The sequence below is a fragment of the Mus caroli genome, unplaced genomic scaffold (genome assembly GCF_978045245.1).
Source record: "Mus caroli unplaced genomic scaffold, Mus_caroli_1 scaffold_13, whole genome shotgun sequence".
In the NCBI taxonomy this organism is placed as follows: domain Eukaryota; kingdom Metazoa; phylum Chordata; class Mammalia; order Rodentia; family Muridae; genus Mus; species Mus caroli.
In genome coordinates this window covers 44,114,937-44,136,072 of record NW_028227268.1, presented here as the reverse complement: position 1 = coordinate 44,136,072, position 21,136 = coordinate 44,114,937, and the positions used below count along the sequence as shown (strand labels likewise).

Sequence of the window (21,136 nt, the reverse complement as noted above, 5' to 3'; positions counted from 1 at the left end):
GGCTTCTGGGTCCAGTGGGCAGTTATCTCGTGTTGCATCTATTTCCCAGCAAGCACTGCAGGGTGGGCGGATGCTGGTGCTTCTGGGCTCGGGGGTGACGTGTGGCTCCTAGGTCTTATCTCCGTGGCAGCAGCTGGTTGCAGTTGCCGGAGAGAAGCTTCTACCGACAGTCGTCAGGGCCGCAGAGCGCCGCCGAGACGGCTCATCAGGTAGGTCGGGGACGTGGATGACTTGGGACGGGAGGAGGCCGACGTGACCCAGCGCCGAGGATTGGCAGGACCGGGTGGAAAGCGGCGGTTTCCCTACCTCGGAGTTTTTAGGGATAGGGTTTACACTCAGCTCAGCCTGGCTCCCTCGATGTCACCGGTGAACCGAGGTTCGGACATTGCAGAAGTATAATTTAGTAAAGACAGCCGCGCCATTTGCCCAGTTCTTTCTGACTGTGTCTACGCCTTCTCCAAACCCCACAGCCACAACTATTTGTTGTGTCTGCGGACCTGGGAGAGCCAGGGAGCGTAGAGCCAGGCACAGCCTTCATGCTTAGGAAACTCAATCCCAGGTTCCTGGAGCATATTTGTGGTGGGAGTTAAGGGTGGGCTGGGGATCTGATAGCCCGCTGTGTACCATTTCTATCTTACCCATCTCTTTAAACTGTCCTTTCCAGCCATACTCTCGGTCCAGTCCATATGGCAATCATGTTTGGCTCCTTTCTTCACTTTTCTCCAAAGTGCTGCATTAAGCATTACTAAATTCTGTCAATTCAGACATCATCTGATCTCTGAACTCCCTTTCGGCTTCAAATCTTTTCTTCTGTTACAGCTTTCTGTTTCCACATGAATTCATTCATTCTGCAAACATTATCAGAGTGCCACTTACCTGCAGGCAGCCTGCTTAGAGATGCTTGGCTCACAGTGAGAAATTTGGAAAGGACGCCTCTATTCTGCTCTTCCCTGTTTCCTCTGTTTGGCCAAGGCAGTGAGTGATCTTTCCAACTCTGATCAATAAGCACTGCCGAAATCCACTGCTAGCTGTTATCATTATAAAAAATAATCCAAGTTCAGCTGGGCAGTGGTGGCGCACGCCTTTAATCCCAGCACTTGGGAGGCAGAGGCAGGCGGATTTCTGAGTTCGAGGCCAGCCTGGTCTACAGAGTGAGTTCCAGGACAGCCAGGGCTATACAGAGAAACCTTATCTCGAAAACCAAAACCAAACCCAAGTTCATTTAATCATCCAGCTATAGCCGGTTGCCAACCTAGCCACCTTGCTCCTTCTTGCTGTTTTGATCCCAGGACCCTTTGTGTCAAAATCTTCCAGCCTCAGGATGCCCCCATATGCTTTTCCCTATGCCCACAATGTCCCTCTCCCTTCTCTTAGAAGATTTTCTGGACGTGTTTAGGTCCCAGATTGTTTTTTCTGAAGGCTTTTGTTGACCTCTCCGCCTCCTTGAGTTATGTTCTCCTGTAGAATCCTGACAGAGCACTGAGCACTGTTCCTCATACTCTCATCACAGTGTGTGGTTATTCGCTTACTGTCTGTCTAGAGACACTATGCTCACTCTGTCCTTGGAGCTGGGATTCAATAAGGGGTTTTGTTTTCTTTTTGTTTCTGATTTTGATAAATGCATGTTAACTCAGAAGGCAGTAGGAGTTCAAACAAGTGTTTGCAGTCTCATATCATATGAACTATTCCATAGGACCTGGTCCAGTCAGTCCCTAGGAGCTCTTAAATACTCAAACTATCCAACTAGAACAACACAGGAAGGCAATTTTTTTTTTTTTTTTTGAGACAAGGGCTTGTGTAGCACAGGATAGCCTGGAACTCGGTATGCAGCCCAGGTTGGTCCTTAGCGTGTGGCAGTCTTCCTCTGACACAGTGAGTTACTAGAATTAGAGTCACGCATGACCATAGCTAGCTTCTAACTCTCATTTTTAAATTCCTCCTTTTTGTTTTGTTTTGTTTTGATTTTTTTTTTTTCTGTCATTTCAGGACATGCATTTGAAAAGCCTTTTTGGGACCTTAAACAGGGATTTATGACTATGCTTTTGTCTCGCTCGCAGCTTAGGCCAGATACACCCAAGTGAACTGCAATTGTCATTTCTCCTTGCTTAGTGATAGTTCTGTAAAAATCACTTGATGCAATATAATCCTTCAGGTTCATGTGTCTGTTTTCCTCCAGCTAAGCTGTGCTGCTCCAGGGCAGGCACCATGTTGCATTCATCTTTACGCCCAGCATCTAGCAGTGTCGGCATGTAGTAGGCACTCAAGAAATGTATGTTGAATGAACAATGTCTGTGACAAGCAACTGGACTTTACTCTTTCCTGACCCTTGCTCCTATGACATACCTCCTGATTGCCACTGTCACCCCTTCAAAGCAGACCTCTAGGGCTTCCTGGAAGGGAAACAGGTGAGGCTGAGAGCTGGAGGCAGAGGGTTGGGGTGTATGAGGAGGGCTGGGGTGGTGTCTGGGATGAAATTCAGGTCGTGACTGGTTTCTCTGCAGCTATGGCCAAGGACATCTTGGGCGAGGCAGGGCTGCATTTTGATGAACTGAACAAGCTTCGGGTGTTGGACCCAGAGGTCACCCAGCAGACTGTGGAGCTCAAGGAAGAGTGCAAGGATTTTGTGGACAGTGAGTACCATCTGGAGACGCAGTGTTATTCTGCTTTGAGCAGTTTCCTTACCTGACCTTGGCCATTGCTCTTGGGTCTACCAGAATGAAGTTGCACGCTCTCTAGATTGAGCCTGGTCTCTGGGTTCCTATGTGTACCCAACCTTCTCTGCTTGCCCTCTTACACTGCCATGCAATCCCACATTTAGTGCCAAGCAATGGTTTAGATTGGGGGAGGGGGAAGTGTTTTTAGATGTGCTGCGATGTTTTTGTTTGTTTGGTTGGTTTTTTCTTTTAGCAACCGTAAAATTGATGATAAAGAATTACAGCCTGGAGGTGGGAGATGAAATTATATACTATGTTACTCCCTGGTGGCAGGGTGTGTTATTTGGAGTTAGAGGTAGTGACTGAGGTCTCTATGAGCAGCTCAGCACAGTGCTGACCTCTGGGCTACTGATCTCCAAGAAGCCTCCTTTCCTAGCAGCTAAGCCAGCCCAGTACCAGTGGGAACATTCAGATTTAGCTAGAGCAAGGGAGTTTTCTTTCCTTTTTTTGAGACAAGGCCTCACTATGTATGTTGCATGTTGGCCTCAAACTCATGATTCTAACTTAGTCTCCCTAGTGCTGGGGTTCCAGGCCTGTGTCATACACTCAGCTGTAGTAAGGGATTTCTGTGCCATGGTTTCGTGACAGGTTGCTTGCTTGTTGTCTGTTTCCACTTTAGTAGTTGCTGCGTGCTGTGGCTTTCTCTGGGCTTATTTTCATAAAATAAAACGATTCCACCAAGGTCATTGGGAAAGCAAATAGGAAATGTGGCACCTAAATGGCACGGTTACAGGCGGGAATTCTCACACCACCTTTTACTGAAACCCAGTGTTGTCTGGCCAGTCTAGAGTCTGCACTTTGGTTCTGAGAGCCCTTTCTGAGAAAGGTAGGTTTGGGTCCACACTGCAATCTGTGTTCTGAGTCTAGTCCTGGCACCTCTCCTGCCACAGACCAGATGGTGGGAGGCTTAGGTTAGTGAGCATCGGACAGCCACAACACAATTTAGAAGGTGTGGTTAGCTCCACCCTCCCTACTTCCAAGGGATGCTAACAAGAATGTTTTGTTCTTTTCCTCAAAGAAATTGGCCAGTTTCAGAAAATTGTTGGTGGTCTAATTGAGCTTGTTGATCAGCTTGCCAAAGAAGCAGAGAACGAGAAGATGAAGGTAAGATCAGCAGTTGGTCCTGGCCAGAAACCCTGCTTATTATATGGATGGTGGGATCATCTTTTTAAAACAGGCATTTAATAAGAGATCCTGGGGCTGGTGAGATGGCTCAGTGGGTAAGAGCACCCGACTGCTCTTCCTAAGGTCCAGAGTTCAAATCCCAGCAACCACATGGTGGCTCACAACCATCCGCAACGAGATCTGGCGCCCTCTTCTGGAGTGTCTGAAGACAGCTACAGTGTACTTACATATAATAAATAAATCTTTAAAAAAAAAAAAAAGAGATCCTGGCCAAGTTAATGTGGTGAGCTTATATGCCAATATTTTTTTAAGACTTTATTTCAGTGTGAATGTTTGTGCACATAATGTGTGCATTAGAGGCCAGGTGTTAAATCCTCTGGAACTAGAATTAGAAATGTTAGGTTGTGAGCTGCCGTGTTGAGTGTGGGGAATTGAACCCAGGTCCTCTGGAAATACAGTGCTTTAATGACTGAGCCATCTCTTCAGTCCTCAGTTTTTGTTTTAGATTTATATGTGTGACGATTTAGCCTCCATGTATGTATGTGTACCACCTTGTGTGCCTGATGCCCATGCCCTTGGAGGTCAGAAGATGGCATTGGATCCCCTGGAACAAAGCTATAGAGTCGTGAGCTGCCACGTAGGTGCTTGCAGAACTGAACCTGGCTCCTCTCTAAGAGCCACAAGTGCTCTTAACCAGAGTCATCTTTCCAGCCCCACCAGTCCATGCTTGTCATTGCTCCCTTTGATCTTCATGGTCCCACTGGTGGGTGTTTACCCTCCTTTTAAAAATGAAGACACGAAAGATTGCCTGGTAGATGACTTGGTGAGTAGCCCAAGTCTAAATGATGCCTCCCAATAGAGCACTGCATACACTTGCGGGCCTGACTGCCATTTCGTACCAGGTACTTTCAGGAGACGAGGAGGTTAATAGTCATGGCTAACCAGTAAAACCATGTCCTCCTCTCTTGGAGGACTTTGGGGAGTTTAAAACCACACCTTCTTTGGTAATGTCTGTTAGGCCATTGGTGCTCGGAACTTGCTGAAATCCATAGCGAAGCAGAGAGAAGCCCAACAGCAGCAGCTGCAGGCCCTGATAGCAGAAAAGAAGACGCAGCTAGAAAGGTAAGCGGCCATGGTCACTGCAAACTTCTTTTCCTTCTCTGCCACCTTGGCTTCCCTCACCATTTCCCGGGTAGAGCATCTCACTTTAAAAATCGATAGAAAAAAGTGGGGACTTGCTTAATTCCAAATTGCCTCCATGGTGTGAGCACTGGTTCTTATAACAAGGACTGAGGCCAACTCCCGTGCCTTCCCTGGGGTAGTGTTCTCCCAGGTGGCCCTAAACGGGGCTTTGCTTATCGGACACTCTGGCCCTGACTTCTCAATTCATGGTTTCTTGCATCTGTTTTAAAGCTCTATACTCTCAAAGAATTATGTTTTTATTTCATTCTTTTCAGGGCTTCTAACAATTTTGTCTTTCAGGTACCGGGTTGAGTATGAAGCTTTGTGTAAAGTAGAAGCAGAACAAAATGAATTTATTGACCAATTTATTTTTCAGAAATGAACTGAAAATTTCAGTTTTATAGCAGGAAGGCAAAAAAAAAGCAGCCCAACCAAAAAAACAAACCTCTGTACCATTCCAGTGATGTCACTAATGTATGTCATGCAGTGTTACGGGGGCAGCTGATAAACAGTGCACAGCCTCTGCTAGTGGCCAGGCAGCACAGGGCCTCAGCTCGACTTCTCAGCACAAACTCAGTGTCTGTAAACTTTGGTACATTCACAAAGCTCTCAAGGAAAAGCAATAAATACCATTTGCAAGTGGCTTGGTCTTTCTTCTGTGGTGCTGTGTGCGTTATTTCCAGTCCCTCTTGAGATCAAGAGTTGTTCTACCCCCCATCCACACAACAAAGCAGGCTAACAACAAATCAGCAGCTGCCTTTATTTGGACCAGACACGTAAGTAACAACCACAGCAGCATGGCTCGCAAGCAGAGCCAGCACTGTCTAGCCCCACAGGGTTTTGTTTCTGTAGTCAGTGGAACAAGCAGCAGACACTCCTTGGACAGTCCAGTCACCCTCACGAGCCTGCGCACTAGGAAGCCCAGTGGTGTGAGGCGCCAGAGCAGGGACATGAGAGCAGTTCCTAGAACCAGCACCAGAATAACCCAGAGCAGGCTATCTGTTCAAGATAAAAATGGAGGTCCCTTCCTTCCACTGTCACCCATTTCTGGCTTGGACTCATGTGAGGCTATAATATATTTTTCTCCCAGAGGTGGAGGTGTGGGCAGGAAACCATGTTAAAAAGTGCTAAAGAGACAAAATACTGCTCATTTGTTGACTATCAAGGTCAAGGTGAGGACTTGGTCAGGTGTGTGCATTCTAGGTCAGGAGCTAACAGCTTCTCAACCTGTCCTTTTTAGCAATGCTGTGGTAGAGCTTTGGCACCATTTTGCTGTAACTTGGTCACACCCCTGCTGATGGCCTGTTCAGCCCTGGAATGTGAAGGCTTGGCATGTCTCCTGCCGCTGTCTTGTTTGTATGCACTGCTGGTGGTGTTTCAAATGCTGCTGAAACATGTTTGGGGCAGTTTTCCTGTGTTGTCCAAAAGGCAACTGTGCTGGGATCTTCCCCACCAGGCTCGTGGCTGCCCCTTATTTTTTCTTTCTTTTCTCCTCATGCTTGTAGTAAGGGTTCCGAAGCATGAACAGGAGGAGTATGAGGGGGATTATTAAATAGGGGGCGTAGACACCTACGAGGGTCAGTCGTTCACGGAAACTCTCGGGTCTTTGTCCCTTGAAAGCAACGGCTTTAGAGAAATCCTCAAACAGGAGTGTGTAGAGGATTGGAATTAAAGTCGTTATGGTGTGAGCTGCATAGATGATTGCAGGGATTCGGATCCACCGGCAGCTTCCTGAAGCAGAGGGGGAGAAAAGGGTCATCAGGTTAAGGCGACTCCAAGGGCGTCTGGGACCTGCTCTGCCTCCTCACCCCTGTTTGTCTGCCTCCTCTGAGTGGAAACTCAGACTATGCACATGGAAACCAGGTGTTGCGCTGCTCAACAGGTAAAGCTTACAGGACCCAAACAGCTCAGCCAGTCTGATCTAAAACAGGGGGAAGGGACCCTGTCCCAGCACCCATGGTGATTCACATGCAGAACCCCAGTGAGAAATAAACTTTTCCACTCTATAAGCTTAGTTCCCAAGGGCAGGCATGGCTACTTCATAAAGTCACTCATTATAGGATGACAAGTAGGCATACATTTTTTTGAGTTTTGCCTGCACGTATTTAGTGTCCTGAGGCCAGAAGAGGGTGTTGGATCCTGGAACTGGAGTTCTAGAATGGTTATGAGCTGCCATGTGGGTGCTGGACACCAAACTGAGGTCCTTCAGAAGAGCAGAACTGGGAGGAAGCTAGGCTCACAACCAACACGTAAGAGCGGCCAGTGTTCTTAATTGCTGAGCCCTAGCCCCAGAAATAATTTTTAAATGAGAAGTTAAGCTCTTCAGGGATTAGCTTGATACTTCCTGCTCATAAGGCAATATACTAACCTAGGGGGAAAGTAAGGCCAAGGATAAAAGATAATATATTGTGAGTAGTGGATGATAAAAGAGAACAAGTTTGTCCTTGGCCTCGGGTTTCATAGGAGGGACTTTTAGAAAACTGAGACAGCCCAGCTTAGGATATCAGCTGAGCCTCGTTTACTGTTCCCCAGTGACATATATGCTAGTGGATACCAGATCCTTCAAGCTACAGGGGTTCACTCCAAGAGATTTCTGAGCCAAACTAGGATTTTGTGTACTGTACCAACCTTTGAAGAAGGCATATGCTGCAACGGGAAAGAAAGGCAGCTGGAACACAAGCTCACAGAGCAGAAACGACTTGAACCACACTGGGGGCTCCTGCATCAGAGGGTCTTTGAACTCCTTAGAGTACCACCGCAACAGGTTGCTGAACTGGAAAGAGACAGGGTCACAGTGAGTATGGCCTTGCGGCTTGCATGGCCAGGGGCTCCAGTGCACCAATATCCTCTACTAAGAGTCCCTTGTGCAGCCCTGGTGGCAGCAGTCACATGCTCGCACTGGCTCTCCCTTGAATCCAGTTCCTCGTGTTGAGTTACCTCCAACCATAAAAGTATTTGTGTTGTTACTTCAGAATAGTAATTTTGCTACTGTTATGAATCGTAATGTAAATATCTGTTTTCCCACGGTCTTAGGTGACCCCCATGAGATAATCATTAGACCTCTAAAAGGGTTGAGAACCATTGGCCTAGGTGGTCACTAATAAAAAGTTACTAGCCATAATTCAAATGTTACCCTCTCTGCACAGGAAGTTTTCCTTTCCAATCCCATCTTAGTACAACTGTACATCTGTTCCTAACTCTGTGATAGCACAAACCTAGGCATGTTACTGCAGAGCTACAGTGTCAGCTGCTTACGAGATTTTCAGGATGCTATTCCTCTACCAGGTTTTGGTAAGAAAATTAAAAACCCATCCCGACACTTTCACAAATGCATATCGAAGTCCCAAAGCTCGATACTTCGAGTGCAGAAACCAGTTGGATTTTCTTGGGGGAGGGTAGAAGGAAGTAAATCTAACCTCTGTGGAGACATAGACATTTTCATCCCAATATTACAAATAAGTTTATTTTCATTTATCTTTTAAAAGACCAGCTAAAGCCGGGTGTGGCGGTTCATGCCTTTAATCCCAGCACTTGGGAGGCAGAGGCAGGCGGATTTCTGAGTTCGAGGCCATCCTGGTCTACAGAGTGAGTTCCAGGACAGCCAGGGCTATACAGAGAAACCCTGTCTCGAAAGACAAACAAACAAAAAAAAGGACCAGCTGATATTTGTGGAAGTAGCAGTACATAGCATCTAGGTTCGCAAGGCTGGAGTTAGCGTCTGGTTCCAGCTCCAGCCTCACCCTTGCCATAAACCAATTAGCTGCAGGTCCATGCTGACACACTTACAGGGGAGGCTGCAGCTACCACCCTGTGCTTTACAGGAGCCAGACAGAGGCTAGAGCCTGGAGCATCCTGAATCCCAGGCCATCCTCAGCTACATACTTGGTCTAAGGCTAACCTGGGCTATATGGAGTCTTGTCTCAAAAACAAATTAACATTACAAAAATAGCCTGGAGGTGGCACTCTTACACCTTCCAAGCCAACTGAGTATTGGGATATGGTGGATAAAGGCAGCTTCCTTGTGTTTATCTTACAATGGAAAATCTAGAGATATGTTCTATGTTAATTTTTAATCAAAAGGTAAAGGCTGGTAGGTGTGGTGGCACACAGTAATCCCAGCACTTGGGAGCTGGAGCTGGAGCTGGAGGATCGGGAGTTCAAGCCTAGTTGGAGGCTAAGTCTGAGATACAGGAGACCTATCTCAAAATCAACAAAACCAAGTAACACCAAAAACTGGCTGGCCATTGTGAAACAAAAGCTCGTTACCATGAGGGCTTTGAAGCACCCAGATGCTGCTGGGGTCACAGGCATCAGAACACACAGCGTTGATTCTTGGCAATGCCCCCTGCCTCCTGAACACTCTTCAGGGCAGTAAGGTTGGGACAGTAAAGGTTAATTAAGTCAGCCCTCCCGAGACTGAGACTCCACTTCCTCATCTGTCAATTCAGCAGGTTAGACTGGTTTTTCCCTTTGCATTGTGTTTTTTGAGAACAGGTCTCTTTAGCTGAGATGGGCCTTGAACTCTTGACCCTCCACTTTGTGGGTTCAGGGAATAGAGCTGTGCATCACCACAGCTTCACTTTACAATGACGTCACTGTAAACAATGTCTGAGGTTTGCCTATTCCACAGGTCCGCACAGACACGTGCTGAAGGGCTGCAAAGTAAGATCAGCAAAGCTGACTGCCCACTCCCAATCAGTTGGAGCCCATAGGGGTCTACCACACATATTTGCTGCCAGAACAGCCTAGACAGTGAGTGGAAGACAAAGACAAGGTCCCCAGCAGGGTGGCAGGACTGCTGGAGCTGGAGGCCAAGGGCCTGGCTCTGGCAAGACCCTTAACAGCATCACACATAATGCCGATGACCTTCCCATGGTGTTCAGATGCAGTGAGTTAGTGCAGTGGCCTGCAGACCAGCAGCCAGCACAGATGAAAGGAGCTTACTTGTCCAGACCCGAAGATGCTCCAGCTTAACCCGACCCAATGTAAGCAGGCAGCTGCTCATTAGCACTTACGCCCAAACCCCAAGGTTGAAAAGAAAACACTTTCCATTTACACCACACCGCGACCTGGAACACATCTCTCTCTCTGAACTCCTGGGCTACTGCAGCCTGCAGACCTACAGACTCACACCTTTTTTTATTTTAACAGAATGGGTTCACTCAGCTGCAAAAGATACTACAAAATCTTTCCAGTTTAAACTCCAACTCAAGTCTTTTAACTGTTTCATAATGGTTTTTAGCTCTTGTGATTTGATTGAAACAGCAGCAAAAATTTAGCTTGCAAAATTCAGCCCAACTGGTGAGGCCTTCTACATTGTTAGGAAAAACCTCTAGATCATAAGTTTTAGCTATCTATTGTTTTGGGGGGAGGGTGTAAATTTCAGCTTTGCTATTTTATAGAGATGACCTTGCAGTTCTAAATTCAAGTATCATTCATGACAACCTGAGATTGACTCAAGTCACAGACTATTATTTTCTTCGTGGAGAAACAACAAAATCATTACTCCCTCATCCAAAAGCAACAAGAGGGGAACAGGGGACGGCCTTCCAAGGCAGGATGCTGCAGGTTCATGCTTTCAGTACTCAACAGCAGAGATGCACAGTTTTGGGCCAGTATATTAAAAAGGCAGGGCCAGCAAGCTGGTTCTGTGCTTGGTAAAGTGCTTGGTACACAAACTCGATAACTGGAGTTCAATGCCCAGAAAAACCTCAGAGGTGGAAGACCTGGCCCACAGATTGTCGTGATCTCCATACATTCAATGCAGCATGCACTCCCACACAGTAATAGTGTCAAAGGCAAAACGGGGACAGAGTAAATAAAGGGCTAGCCAGGAAACCTAGCATCATGTGCACGAGACACATGAATAATGCTACATCCCTAACCTGGAAGCTGTTGTAGAATATTCGATCACACTGTCATCTCCAAAGTTGTGTTATTTACTGGGAAAAACAAAAACAAAAACAAAAACCACCACAAACCCAAAATCCAACTTTCTTTTCTTCTTTCTTTATTTTTTATTAGATTTTTTTTTTTTTTTCCCCCGAGACAGGGTTTCTCTGTGTAGCCCTGGCTGTCCTGGAACTCACTTTGTAGACTAGGCTGGCCTCGAACTCAGAAATCCGCCTGCCTCTGCCTCCCAAGTGCTGGGGTTAAAGGTGTGCGCCACCACGCCCGGCTCTGATATTTTCTTTATATACATTTCAAATGCTATCCCAAAAGTTCCTTATACCCTCCCTCTGCCCTGCTCCCCTACTCATCCACTCCCACTTCTTGGCCCTGGCGTTTCCCTGTACTGGGGCATATAAAGTTTACAATACCAAGAGGCCTCTCTTCCCAGTGATGGCCCACGAGGCCATCTTCTGCTACATATGCTGCTAGAGACACGAGCTCTGGGGATATTGGTTAGTTCATATTGTTGTTCCAAATATAGAGTTGCAGACCCCTTTGGCTCCTTGGGTGCTTTCTCTAGCTTCTCCATTAGGGGCCCTCTGTTCTATCTTATAGATGACTATGAGCATCCACTTCTGTATTTGCCAGGCACTGGCATAGCCTCATACAAGACAGCTATAACAGGGTCCCTTCAGCAAAATCAATCTGGCATTGTGCAATAGTGTCTGGGTTTGGTGGCTGATTATGGGATGGCTCCCCGGGTGGGGTAGTCTCTGAATAGTCCATCCTTTTGTCTTAGCTCCAAACTTTGTCTCTGTAACTCCTTTCATGGGTATTTTGTTCCCTCTAAGGAGGAATGAAGTATCCACCCATTAAAACCCAACTTTCTACTTGTGGTGTAGCTCAGCACTTAGCACACAACTTTAATCCCTCTGGCTAGAACACAGACACGCCCTTAGAATTCACCTTTCATTTCATCCCAAACAATTAAGGTAAATTTAGTTTGTAGAAGGAAGCACCTGTGTTTGAAAGTGGTATCTAATTGAGTGGTAAAGTGATGAATCAGAGGAAGATTTGACAGAACAGCATATGCCCAATTCTCGTGGAGAAGAAAGGGAAGCTACTTGATATAGAGCAGAGAGAAAAAAAGAGGGAGGAGAAAGGCAGTTTTACAGGAAGAGACTGGTTACAGACAGAACAAACTAGATATAGATGAAGACAGAACAAGCCAGAGGATGAGAAGGCGCCAGATTAGAACAGATTGCCAGTATGAGTTTGAGGCCAAGCAGATTAATTCAGGAGAGGCCCAGACAGAAGTCTGGTTGAGAGAGGAGTTTGAGCCAGAACAGCTAAGCTGAACCAGCCAGCCAGAGTTCAGGAAAAAAAAAAGAACAGATGAGCTTATTCATCAGTAAGTTTCAGAGGCAGAAAACACTCTAGGTCTAGTTAAGACTGTACAGAGGCCAGAAGCTTTCAGGACTAGGCCTAGGTTAACAGATGGTGGCAGCAAACGTTTACTCTGAGATGACAACTACAACAGGAGAATGAAAGTGATGTAACAGGAAGCTAATAAAAGTCCACCAGATCAACCAGAGATTGGGCATGGTGAAGTGAGCTGTGCGTATTTGGGAGGTAGCAGCAGGAGTTCTGTGAGTTTGAGACCCACCAGGTCTAGATACTGAGTTACAGAACAGCTGGAGCTACACAGTGAGACACCATCTTGAAAAACAAACAAAAATAAAATGTTTAAGTGGTGGTCTGCATGATGCTGGTCACACCTAGTTGTTTCTGGAGTGGTGAGCAAGGATGGGTGCAAGCAGTCAGAAGGTAAACCAGGAATTGCCAGGTGATGCCTGTAAACCCAGTGCAGCTCAATTGGTGAATTCAATTTTTAAACAAACAAAACAAAACAAAACCCAAACAACAAAAACAAACCTCAAACACAATACCAAAGGAAAAACAAGGAGGGTAGTTCAGTATGCAAAGCCCTGGGTTTTATCTCCATGCTACCAAACCCCAAAGAAAGGGCAACTCCCCTTCTTCATGGCTGTAGCTAGTGCAAAGTTTTGATGGCCTCTTTGTAGTTGTCAGGCCCTTCCGTGGCAGCAGGCTGACAGCACTCAAAGGTATCATGTCCTAATCCATGTCCAATAGGACCACAGATGTACAGAAGGATGTTCAAAGGGGAGGTTTTCCTGGGTTACATGGTGGGGCCTCGTGAATTACAAGTGACCTTATAAAAGGCAGAGAGAGATGTGCATACAGATGAAGTGGCAATATGACGGATGACTTGCAGATTGCAGTGAAAGGGCCACAGCCAAAGAAAGGTCAGTGAGTAGACTGTGTGCGCAGCAAGCCTGAGTGTGAGCCACAACTCTGCAAACCCAGCCACCTGGAAGAGGCAAGGAGTGTAGTCTACCTTTGGGCCTGAGACCTACTATTCTCAATTTCTAACCTCCAAGCAGCTTAAAAATAACGTTGGGGTAAAGTAAGCCACTGCATCTGTGACAATGCCTTAGAGAAGTGAAACAAATCAACATAACTTGATACACACTGGTTTTGGTGATGGGATTTGAATCCAGGGCCTCGTGCATGCTGGCCAATGTTTTTACTACGGAGCCACAGCCTCAATCCTACACTCTTTGAGTTTACAATCTAAAGCTGTGGCTACATGTCAGTTACGGCCTGGCCTGAGGTCCTCTTGCAATGGACTCAAATGAACTATTATTTTAAGGGGGAAAAAAGTAGGCTCCACAGGGCCCTCAACATGTCCATAGGCAGCCAGTCCTTGGGAAAGCAGCACCATGGACCGGTGCTCTTGCCACGTACTACCTACGAGTTTCCCCTGTAGGTCAAAGGTCTTTGCAATCCTGTGGTTCCACAAACAAACCAAAGAGAGACTTAAGGGAGTGTGTGTGTGTGTGGGGGGGGGGGGGGTGGTGACACTGCTGATGTGTCACTCCTAACTTTGTTGAGTAGGTGACAATTCCTGTGTCATGTCCTCTCAGAGGACACAAGGCACATGTCATTTTGCTGCCACCATTGAGAATTTGCAGATTTAAGATCAAGAACTGCCCTGCAAAGAAGAAACATTTAAAGACCATTTCAGAGGTAAAATCAAACATTTAGGTGGATAAGTCCGTCAACAGATTGGAGAGGCATGCTTAATCTTGACCTTAAAATCGGGTCAAAGAATGCTCTCCAAAGCGTATCTTCAAACAATTCAAAACTGACTTGGAAAAGCGGCATTTCCTCAACTGCTCCTCAAGCTAGATCCAGACCCAGGAGTATATGAATGCCACGAGCACTAACCAAGGGCTAACCTTTCAGTCATTTTATTCTACGCACGACATTTTTCTTTCTTTCTCGGATTACACTGGACTTTTAAAGTCCATCCAAACGCAACAGATCCAACACCTGACAGACACTGTTTCACCCAGGCAACTTCCCTCAGCCAACTGCCGTAGGTGAAACCATGGGAGCGAAACACACCCAGGCAAAGGTTTTGCAAAGGATTGGCGAGTACATGGGGCTCAAACCCAGGACCTCCTAGGCATGCGCCCTACCATTGGGTTGCACCCTCAGTTCCGCTCTGAAAAGAACAAAGCGGTGGTCAACGGCTGGGGACAGCTGGCTGGGGCCGAAGTCAGGCACGGAGCCAACAGAAATCAGGACGGCCACGTGGGGACCCCTGAGCCTCACCTCCTGCGGGTAGAGTTCGGGGGGCAACACCGCCTGCAGGTCGATGAACAGCGTGATGGGGATGTGCGAGACGAAGTAGAGGCCCAATAGCCACTCGACGCAGCGCCTGGCTGCCAGAGCCCCCATGTTTCCTCCCGTCCGTTGGGCTACGACTGGCACGCCGGCGATAGAAGCCTGCTACGTGGTTAGAAGCCCGGCGCCCGCGCTGTGCCGTCCCGCCCCCGGCTCACACAGGCTGTGCCTATTGGTCCAAGGGGAAAAACAGAAGCGGCTCGTGAGTGGGTGGAGACCCTCGTGGCCCGCCCATATAGCGGGGGCTATAGTTTGAATGATGGTCTACCAGTTGTTTCCATTGGCTGCTGGGAGTACCGCGTGAGGGGGCGTGGCTCTGTGCGGTCCACGTCGGCGGGTGCGCGTGTGCAGCGTGAGGCTGCGTGCGCTCGTCTTCCCTGTCCCACGAGTGTTTCATTCGCTGGGTTCTGTTCCGTATCGGGACCCCAGGCCATTGCCAGAACTCGCAGTGGCAGTTTAGGAGCGCTGCGAGCCGGGCTTTCCTGCTGGCTCCAAAATCACTGCCCAGCCCACAAATAATGATTTTATATGATGGACCCTGATAGGCTTGGGACAAGATGGGGGCTGCCATTCGATGAGAATAGGGAACACAGGACTTGGGTTCAAGGGAAAGGAATTCAGTTTGTGCTTTGTAGACACTGAGCAGGGTTAGGGCTTGGGTACTAAGTATAGAGCATTTACTTAGCACTCAAGAAGGCCCGACTTCCATCTCCTGCACCATTTGAACCAGAGCCCCAAAGGACCGGGTGTGGACAGAAATCTGTAAGGTCTAGGCCAGCCTGGTCTACATAGTTACAGGCAAGCTAGGGATACATAGAGCCTGTCTCAGACCAAACCAACCAACCAAAGAGACCTTGAGCAGGCAGGCGGGCAGTTGGATGAACTTGGTTTAGATTTGTGAGAGCATTTGAAGGTTAGAGAGCGAAGGGCATTAAGAGGTCCTACAGAATCATAAGGGTCATGGGAGGAGATGACCAAGCGAATGATGGTCACAGGGAAGAATGGGGTAGCTGTGTCACGGTTGACACTGAGTGCTGTCCACCAGCACCAATGAGTCAGAAGTCCTATGGCTGGAGAACAGTGAATTGGGAGGTGGGGAAATGGAGACAGAGTATAGACAACTGGTCGGGAAGAGGTAGAGAAATGGACCCCACGTGTCCTCTTTCTTTTGTATTCATTTTTTGAGATAGCCTCTCACTATGTAACCCTGTGACTGGCTGTGTAGACAAGGCTAGCCTGAACCTCACAGAGATCCACCCTGCCTCTGCCTTTCAAGTGCTGGAATTAAAGTCATAGGCACCATGCTTGCTCCAGTGTGCCCATTTCAGCAAAGGAGAAGGAAAGTATAGTTAAGGGAAAGCAAAGATTAGGGTTAGGCAGGGTAGTCTGTGTGCCCAGTGGTGGCTACCATAGCACTGAGACAGAGGGGTTGGCGTTGCTGAGGTAAATGGCTCTCAGTGTTGGGTCTGCTCAGAAAAGCATGTTGGATGCATCAGGGAGAGGGTGGTCAGGAAGATAAAGGTGAGCCGAAGAAGGTGGACAAGTGGTTGATGTAATAGACTGTGGGACCCAAGGACGACAGGGACAGATGAGGCAACAGGCACTGTTAACTAGAGAAAGTAGAGAGGTAAATGACTTAGGCCCTGCTGAGCATGTCAGTGGGCCAGGAGTTTGGGGGCTGTACTGTAAGATTTCTGGTGTCGGGATATTCTGCCTTCCAGGCCTGGATGCAATGCTCTAATGGGAGGATCTCTAGAGATGTGGTCAATGCCCAGAGAACCCAGTGCGCCGAGGAAACAACAGAGGAAGGTGGGTGAGGGCAGAACCAGGCATTACCTTCAGATGTGGCCTTGGAGAGCTGGGAGGCAGGTGACCTGGTTTCAAGGAATGTGGGAAATCAAACAGCTGTGGGTAAGCTAAGCCCTAGACAAAGCCAGGTGCCAGTTTCTGAGGTGACTGCTGAGGGTGAGGAGGGCAGTGAGCAAGGTGGAGACCCAGCAGCACAGCAGGGGCAAAGTCTGAGTAGATGCCATTTGAAACCATAGTTCTGCTTGCAGGTGGCTTGCTCAGGAGCTCAGGGATAAAGGACAAGTGTTCAGTGTCCAAAACTTTTTAGACATACTCCAAATCCCTCCTTCTTTCCCTCCCTCCCTCTCTCTCCCTTCCTTCCTTTCTTTATTTTATTTTCCCCATTAGTTTTTTTAAAATATTTTTTTATTATTTATTTTCCTCAATTACATTTCCAATGATATCCCAAAAGTCCCCCATACCCTCCCCCAGACTCCCCTACCCACCCATTCCCACTTTTTGGCCCTGGCGTTCCCCTGTACTGGGGCATATAAAGTTTGTGTGTCCAATGGGCACGTGTCCAGTGATGGCCGACTAGGCCATCTTTTGATACATATGCAGCTAGAGTCAAGAGCTTTGGGGTACTGGTTAGTTCATAATGTTGTTGCACCTACAGGGTTGCAGATCTCTTTAGCTCCTTGGATACTTTCTCTAGCTCCTCCATTGGGGGCCCTGTGTTCCATCCCCCATGTTTTTCAAGACAGGATTTCTCTGTGTAATCCTGGCTGTCCTGGAACTCTGTAGATCAGGCTGGCTCTGCTGAGTCCTGCATGGCCTAGGAAGGGACAGTATGACATGGTTTCCTGCCCCTGGAGCAGAGCCAGCAGAATGTGGCCTCCATGAGTATTGACGGTTGCTGGGTGTGAGGCTTGTTCGTATAAATATACTTCATATTGCTCTTTGGAGAAATACTCTCCCTGTCAAGGTTATTGGTGAATGTCCTTTCTACAAAAGTCAATGATGACAGTGTGAGTCTGAGTGACTCAGTGTGAGGGTGAGTCCATGTCCTTACTAAAAATGGTAAGGCTGTGACCTTCAGGACAGCCCTAAGGCTGTGGGAAAGAACTCTGAAAACATGAGATCAAAAATTATATAAATTTGAAACTATGCAAAATATAAGGCTGTGATATGAATTATATGAGGGGCTTCACAGACCTAAAAGAACAGAGGCAGCTGCACTATGAGCCAGCTTGTCAGAAAGATACAAAGGCAGGCAGATTCCTGAATTCAAGGTCAGCCTGGGACAAAGCAAATTGAAGCCCAGGTGTGCTGATCTCAGAGATGAATCCCACCCAGCTAGCTTATTGTCTGTACTTACAAAGGCAGACAGATCTCTGAATTCCTTTGCAATGTTAAGTCAAATGTGCTTGCTTTTTCCTACCTAGGGGTCAAGTGGCTAAGGTAAAAAAAAAATGCTGATTGGTGGTATAATCACAAGGGAACATGGGGTGAATGACTGAATTGATCTATAAATGAAAGACTGGGTCTGAGAGAGCTGAGCTCTCTGGAGATCTTCAGAAAGCTTTCTGGAGCAGAACACAGGCTGTCAGCTTGTACCCCACGGTTGACTTTGAGCTGTTCTTTGGCCGCTCTCAAACACCCCTTCTCTCAGGAACCTCTCTCCCCGAGCTGAGGGTAATCCTTGGCAGGATGGTGCCAGGAACAGGGATTGAGACAAGGGAAGGTAAATATTTTGGGCAAGTTTGATTTAGGACAGATTTCACTTACGGTGTTTTCAAACCTCCCAGTGTGAGATAGAGCTGGGTAAAGGAATGAAGATTTGGATAAAAAAAAAAAAAAAATTGGGCCAAGCAAATTTAATAAGCAGAGAAATGTATGTTAAGGTTTTTGAAAGAAGTCATTTGTAAGAAAGGTGTCAAGATGCAGACAAGGCTTTTGCAATATTTCTTGGAGTTCATACAGAAAGTTAGTTCATTGTCCCCTGAAAAGGGCTATTGAGCCATGATACATGGCATAAGATTGGTAAACATTTGCAAGCATGAAGGTGAAAAAACCCTGAGCGCACTCCCTTCTTGTGGAACATGATTAAGCAAATTTTTTTTTTAAGATTTATTATTTTATGTATATTGGTGCACTAGCTGTGTAGCCTTCATGTGAAGGTTGTGAGTCTTCATGTGGTTGTTGGGAATTGAATTTTAGAACCTCTACTCTCTCTGGTTGGTCCCGCTCACTCAGGCCCAAAGATTTATTTATTATACATAAGTACACTGTAGCTGACTTCAGATGCACCAGAAGAGGGCATCAGATCTCATTACAGGTGGTTGTGAGCCACCATGTAGCTGCTATAGCTGCTGTGGATTGAGCTCAGGACCTTCGGAAGAGCAGTCAGTGCTCTTACCCTCTGAGCCATCTTGGCTGTCCTTACGCAAACCTTAAAGGCAGAAACAGTTGATGATCTGCCTCATTCTAGCTCGGCTTTGGTAAATTCAACGTGCTCCAATTTGATTAGTTTGGTAGAAATCACGCCTTTATTAAGGTTACCAACATCAGCTCTGCCCCGCCTGACCAAAGGCATTACAGGCAAATCTTGCTGTTCCTGAAAATGAAAGTGAATGGGAAGACAAGCCACCCCGTCCCAGTGGTGCTTGCGATTCGGAAGAGGTGGCAGGTATATTGTTGAGACAATTAGGTTATGAAAATACCAATAAAACCTGCAGAGATCTGCTTGGGCCTGCAAGACATTCTGGAAATGTTAGAGGTTTTGTCTGCCTCTGTGCTAATGACTTTACACCCTCTATGGTGCAAGGACCTGCAATGGTGGCAGCTTTTCAGGGGCTTTTCCCCATTTCAAAATGGGGGCCCATCGTTGACTTTGAGCTATTCTTTGGCTGCTCTCAAACACCCCTTCTCTCAGAAACCCCTCTCCAAGCTGAAACTGGTCCTTGGCAGGCCTTGAACTCATAGAGTGAGGGCTCTGACTCCTGAGTGCTGAAGTTGAAGGTGTGCACCACGACCTCCCAGCCAAAATATTTTCTCTAAAAACAAACAAACAACAAACAAAAGGCATTTACCAGAGGGACTTAGGCTACCTGAGGGGAGCCTATTTGAAGTAAGAAAGAAAAGTTGTCCTCCTTGCCCTCAGCTCAGTCCTCCAGTTCTATGTGTACAACTTCCCTCTTTCCCATTTCTGTACCATTCATGTGAATGTGAAGTCCTTGGAGGGCCCAAAACTCATTAGGAAACAGACTCAGAATTTGTCCAGATCATGAAGTAACAAGGCAAGAGTACCATGCTGTTGTAACATCTAGCCTTGGATCTTAATAAGGGTGTGAGTGGTGCTTAGTTCAGGCCTTCCTCCATTCCTGTGTCAAGACAGTGTCCTTCCTCATAAGATTTGTAGTCCCCTCCAGACCAGGCCCAGGGCCCTGGGAAGCCTGGCCAGCTGGAGTCACTGTACCCAGCTACATTCAGAAAAGGACTTGGCACACTGTACCATCCAGCACTGGGAATAGCTCTAAGGAGAGGCAGTGCCATGCAAATGTATGGCATGCAGACCTTGTACAACACCTAACTGTGGCTTCCAAACCTGTGGGCCCCAGCAGGGATCTGCCCTGGGAGCATGGCAAGTGTGCAGCTGTCAGTGTAACTGCGATGTTCCCAGCCAAGTCTGTTATCTGTAGATAAAGATTTCAAGGCCAAGTGCTTCCAGTAGAAGGTCCTCCAGTTTAACCTCTACAGCTGCAGTCTTGTTTACAGTTCCTTTAGGAAGCCCGAAGTGAAGTTCTTTTGTCTTGATTTTTAATTTTTGTTTGATTTTCGAAACAAGGCCTTTCTATTTGTCCTGGCTGTCCCTTAAGTGCATGCCCACTAAAGTAAAAAGAGAATGTTACATGTCCAGGAGCCACAGTTACAGGTGACTGTGAGCTGCTCAGTGTAGATGCTGGGAAATGAACTCAGGTCCTCTTCAAAAGCAGTGTGCATGGTGCAATGGCAATGGCAAGCCCCCTCTCCGACCCCAGAACTGAAATTATTAATTTGAGGAAGTCATTGCATCTTACAGCGCACGTGGTCTTGGAGAAGGCGTGAGGGGTGGGGATAGGGAGGGGATTCATCTCCCAAAGCCAGGGCTTAGTGACTTCCTGTCTTCCTGGGAAGAGACTGTGCTTAAGGCCTTCTGTAAATTATTTGAATATCAGGACTTTTACATTAAAAAAAAAAAAAAAAAAAGAGACAAAACAACAGAAGCCCAGCTCACCCACTGTATGGAATCAGTTAGCGCATTCAAGTAATTCAAGTAGACCCAAGGGTTGCGATAGACACACACTGTACAGTGATGTCATCACTCCCCAGTTGTCACTAACATGGGACTCAACACAAAAACTTCAGCTTTCTGAATACCTGGGTCAGTGAGTGTATGGCCGAGATACTGGACTTCCGAAGGCTAGTGGAGAAGCAAGGGAGACTCACAGCCTTACACCTCGTGAACCCACGTGCGAATGCTGCTTCTTTCTACTAAATATACCAGAAACAAAGGTTCCCGAAGAAAAGTATTTGCTGGCCGAGCATGGTGGTACATGTCTAATCACAACTCAGGAGAGACAGAGGCAGGAGGATAAGGAATTCATTTGGCTACATGGCAG

At 47.1% G+C, this 21,136-nt stretch overlaps 2 protein-coding genes across 4 annotated transcripts; one reads left to right on the top strand and one right to left on the bottom strand.

The window, feature by feature from the left end:
* Positions 1-9: 9 nt before the first annotated feature.
* Ift20 (intraflagellar transport 20) lies at positions 10-5,675 on the top strand. Of its 3 annotated transcripts, none has more exons than XM_085829774.1 (5): positions 10-209; positions 2,502-2,630; positions 3,733-3,818; positions 4,858-4,961; positions 5,322-5,675. In XM_085829774.1, exons 2-5 carry the CDS (start codon positions 2,504-2,506, stop codon positions 5,401-5,403), a joined length of 399 nt encoding a protein of 132 aa, XP_085685900.1. In that variant the 5' UTR covers positions 10-209; positions 2,502-2,503; the 3' UTR covers positions 5,404-5,675. The 3 variants fall into 3 exon arrangements, with proteins under 3 accessions (XP_085685900.1, XP_085685899.1, XP_085685901.1); XM_085829773.1 differs by lacking the exon at positions 10-209 and adding an exon at positions 2,177-2,405; XM_085829775.1 differs by lacking the exon at positions 10-209 and adding an exon at positions 2,178-2,385 and having other exon boundaries at positions 2,480-2,630.
* An 82-nt stretch (positions 5,676-5,757) lies between these two features.
* On the bottom strand, positions 5,758-14,875 carry Tmem97 (transmembrane protein 97). Its single transcript, XM_021177282.2, has 3 exons — positions 14,616-14,875; positions 7,650-7,794; positions 5,758-6,752 (listed from the first exon to the last, which is right to left on the bottom strand). The coding sequence occupies exons 1-3, from the start codon at positions 14,739-14,741 to the stop codon at positions 6,493-6,495; spliced, it is 531 nt and encodes a 176-aa protein (XP_021032941.1). The 5' UTR covers positions 14,742-14,875; the 3' UTR covers positions 5,758-6,492.
* Positions 14,876-21,136: the final 6,261 nt, after the last annotated feature.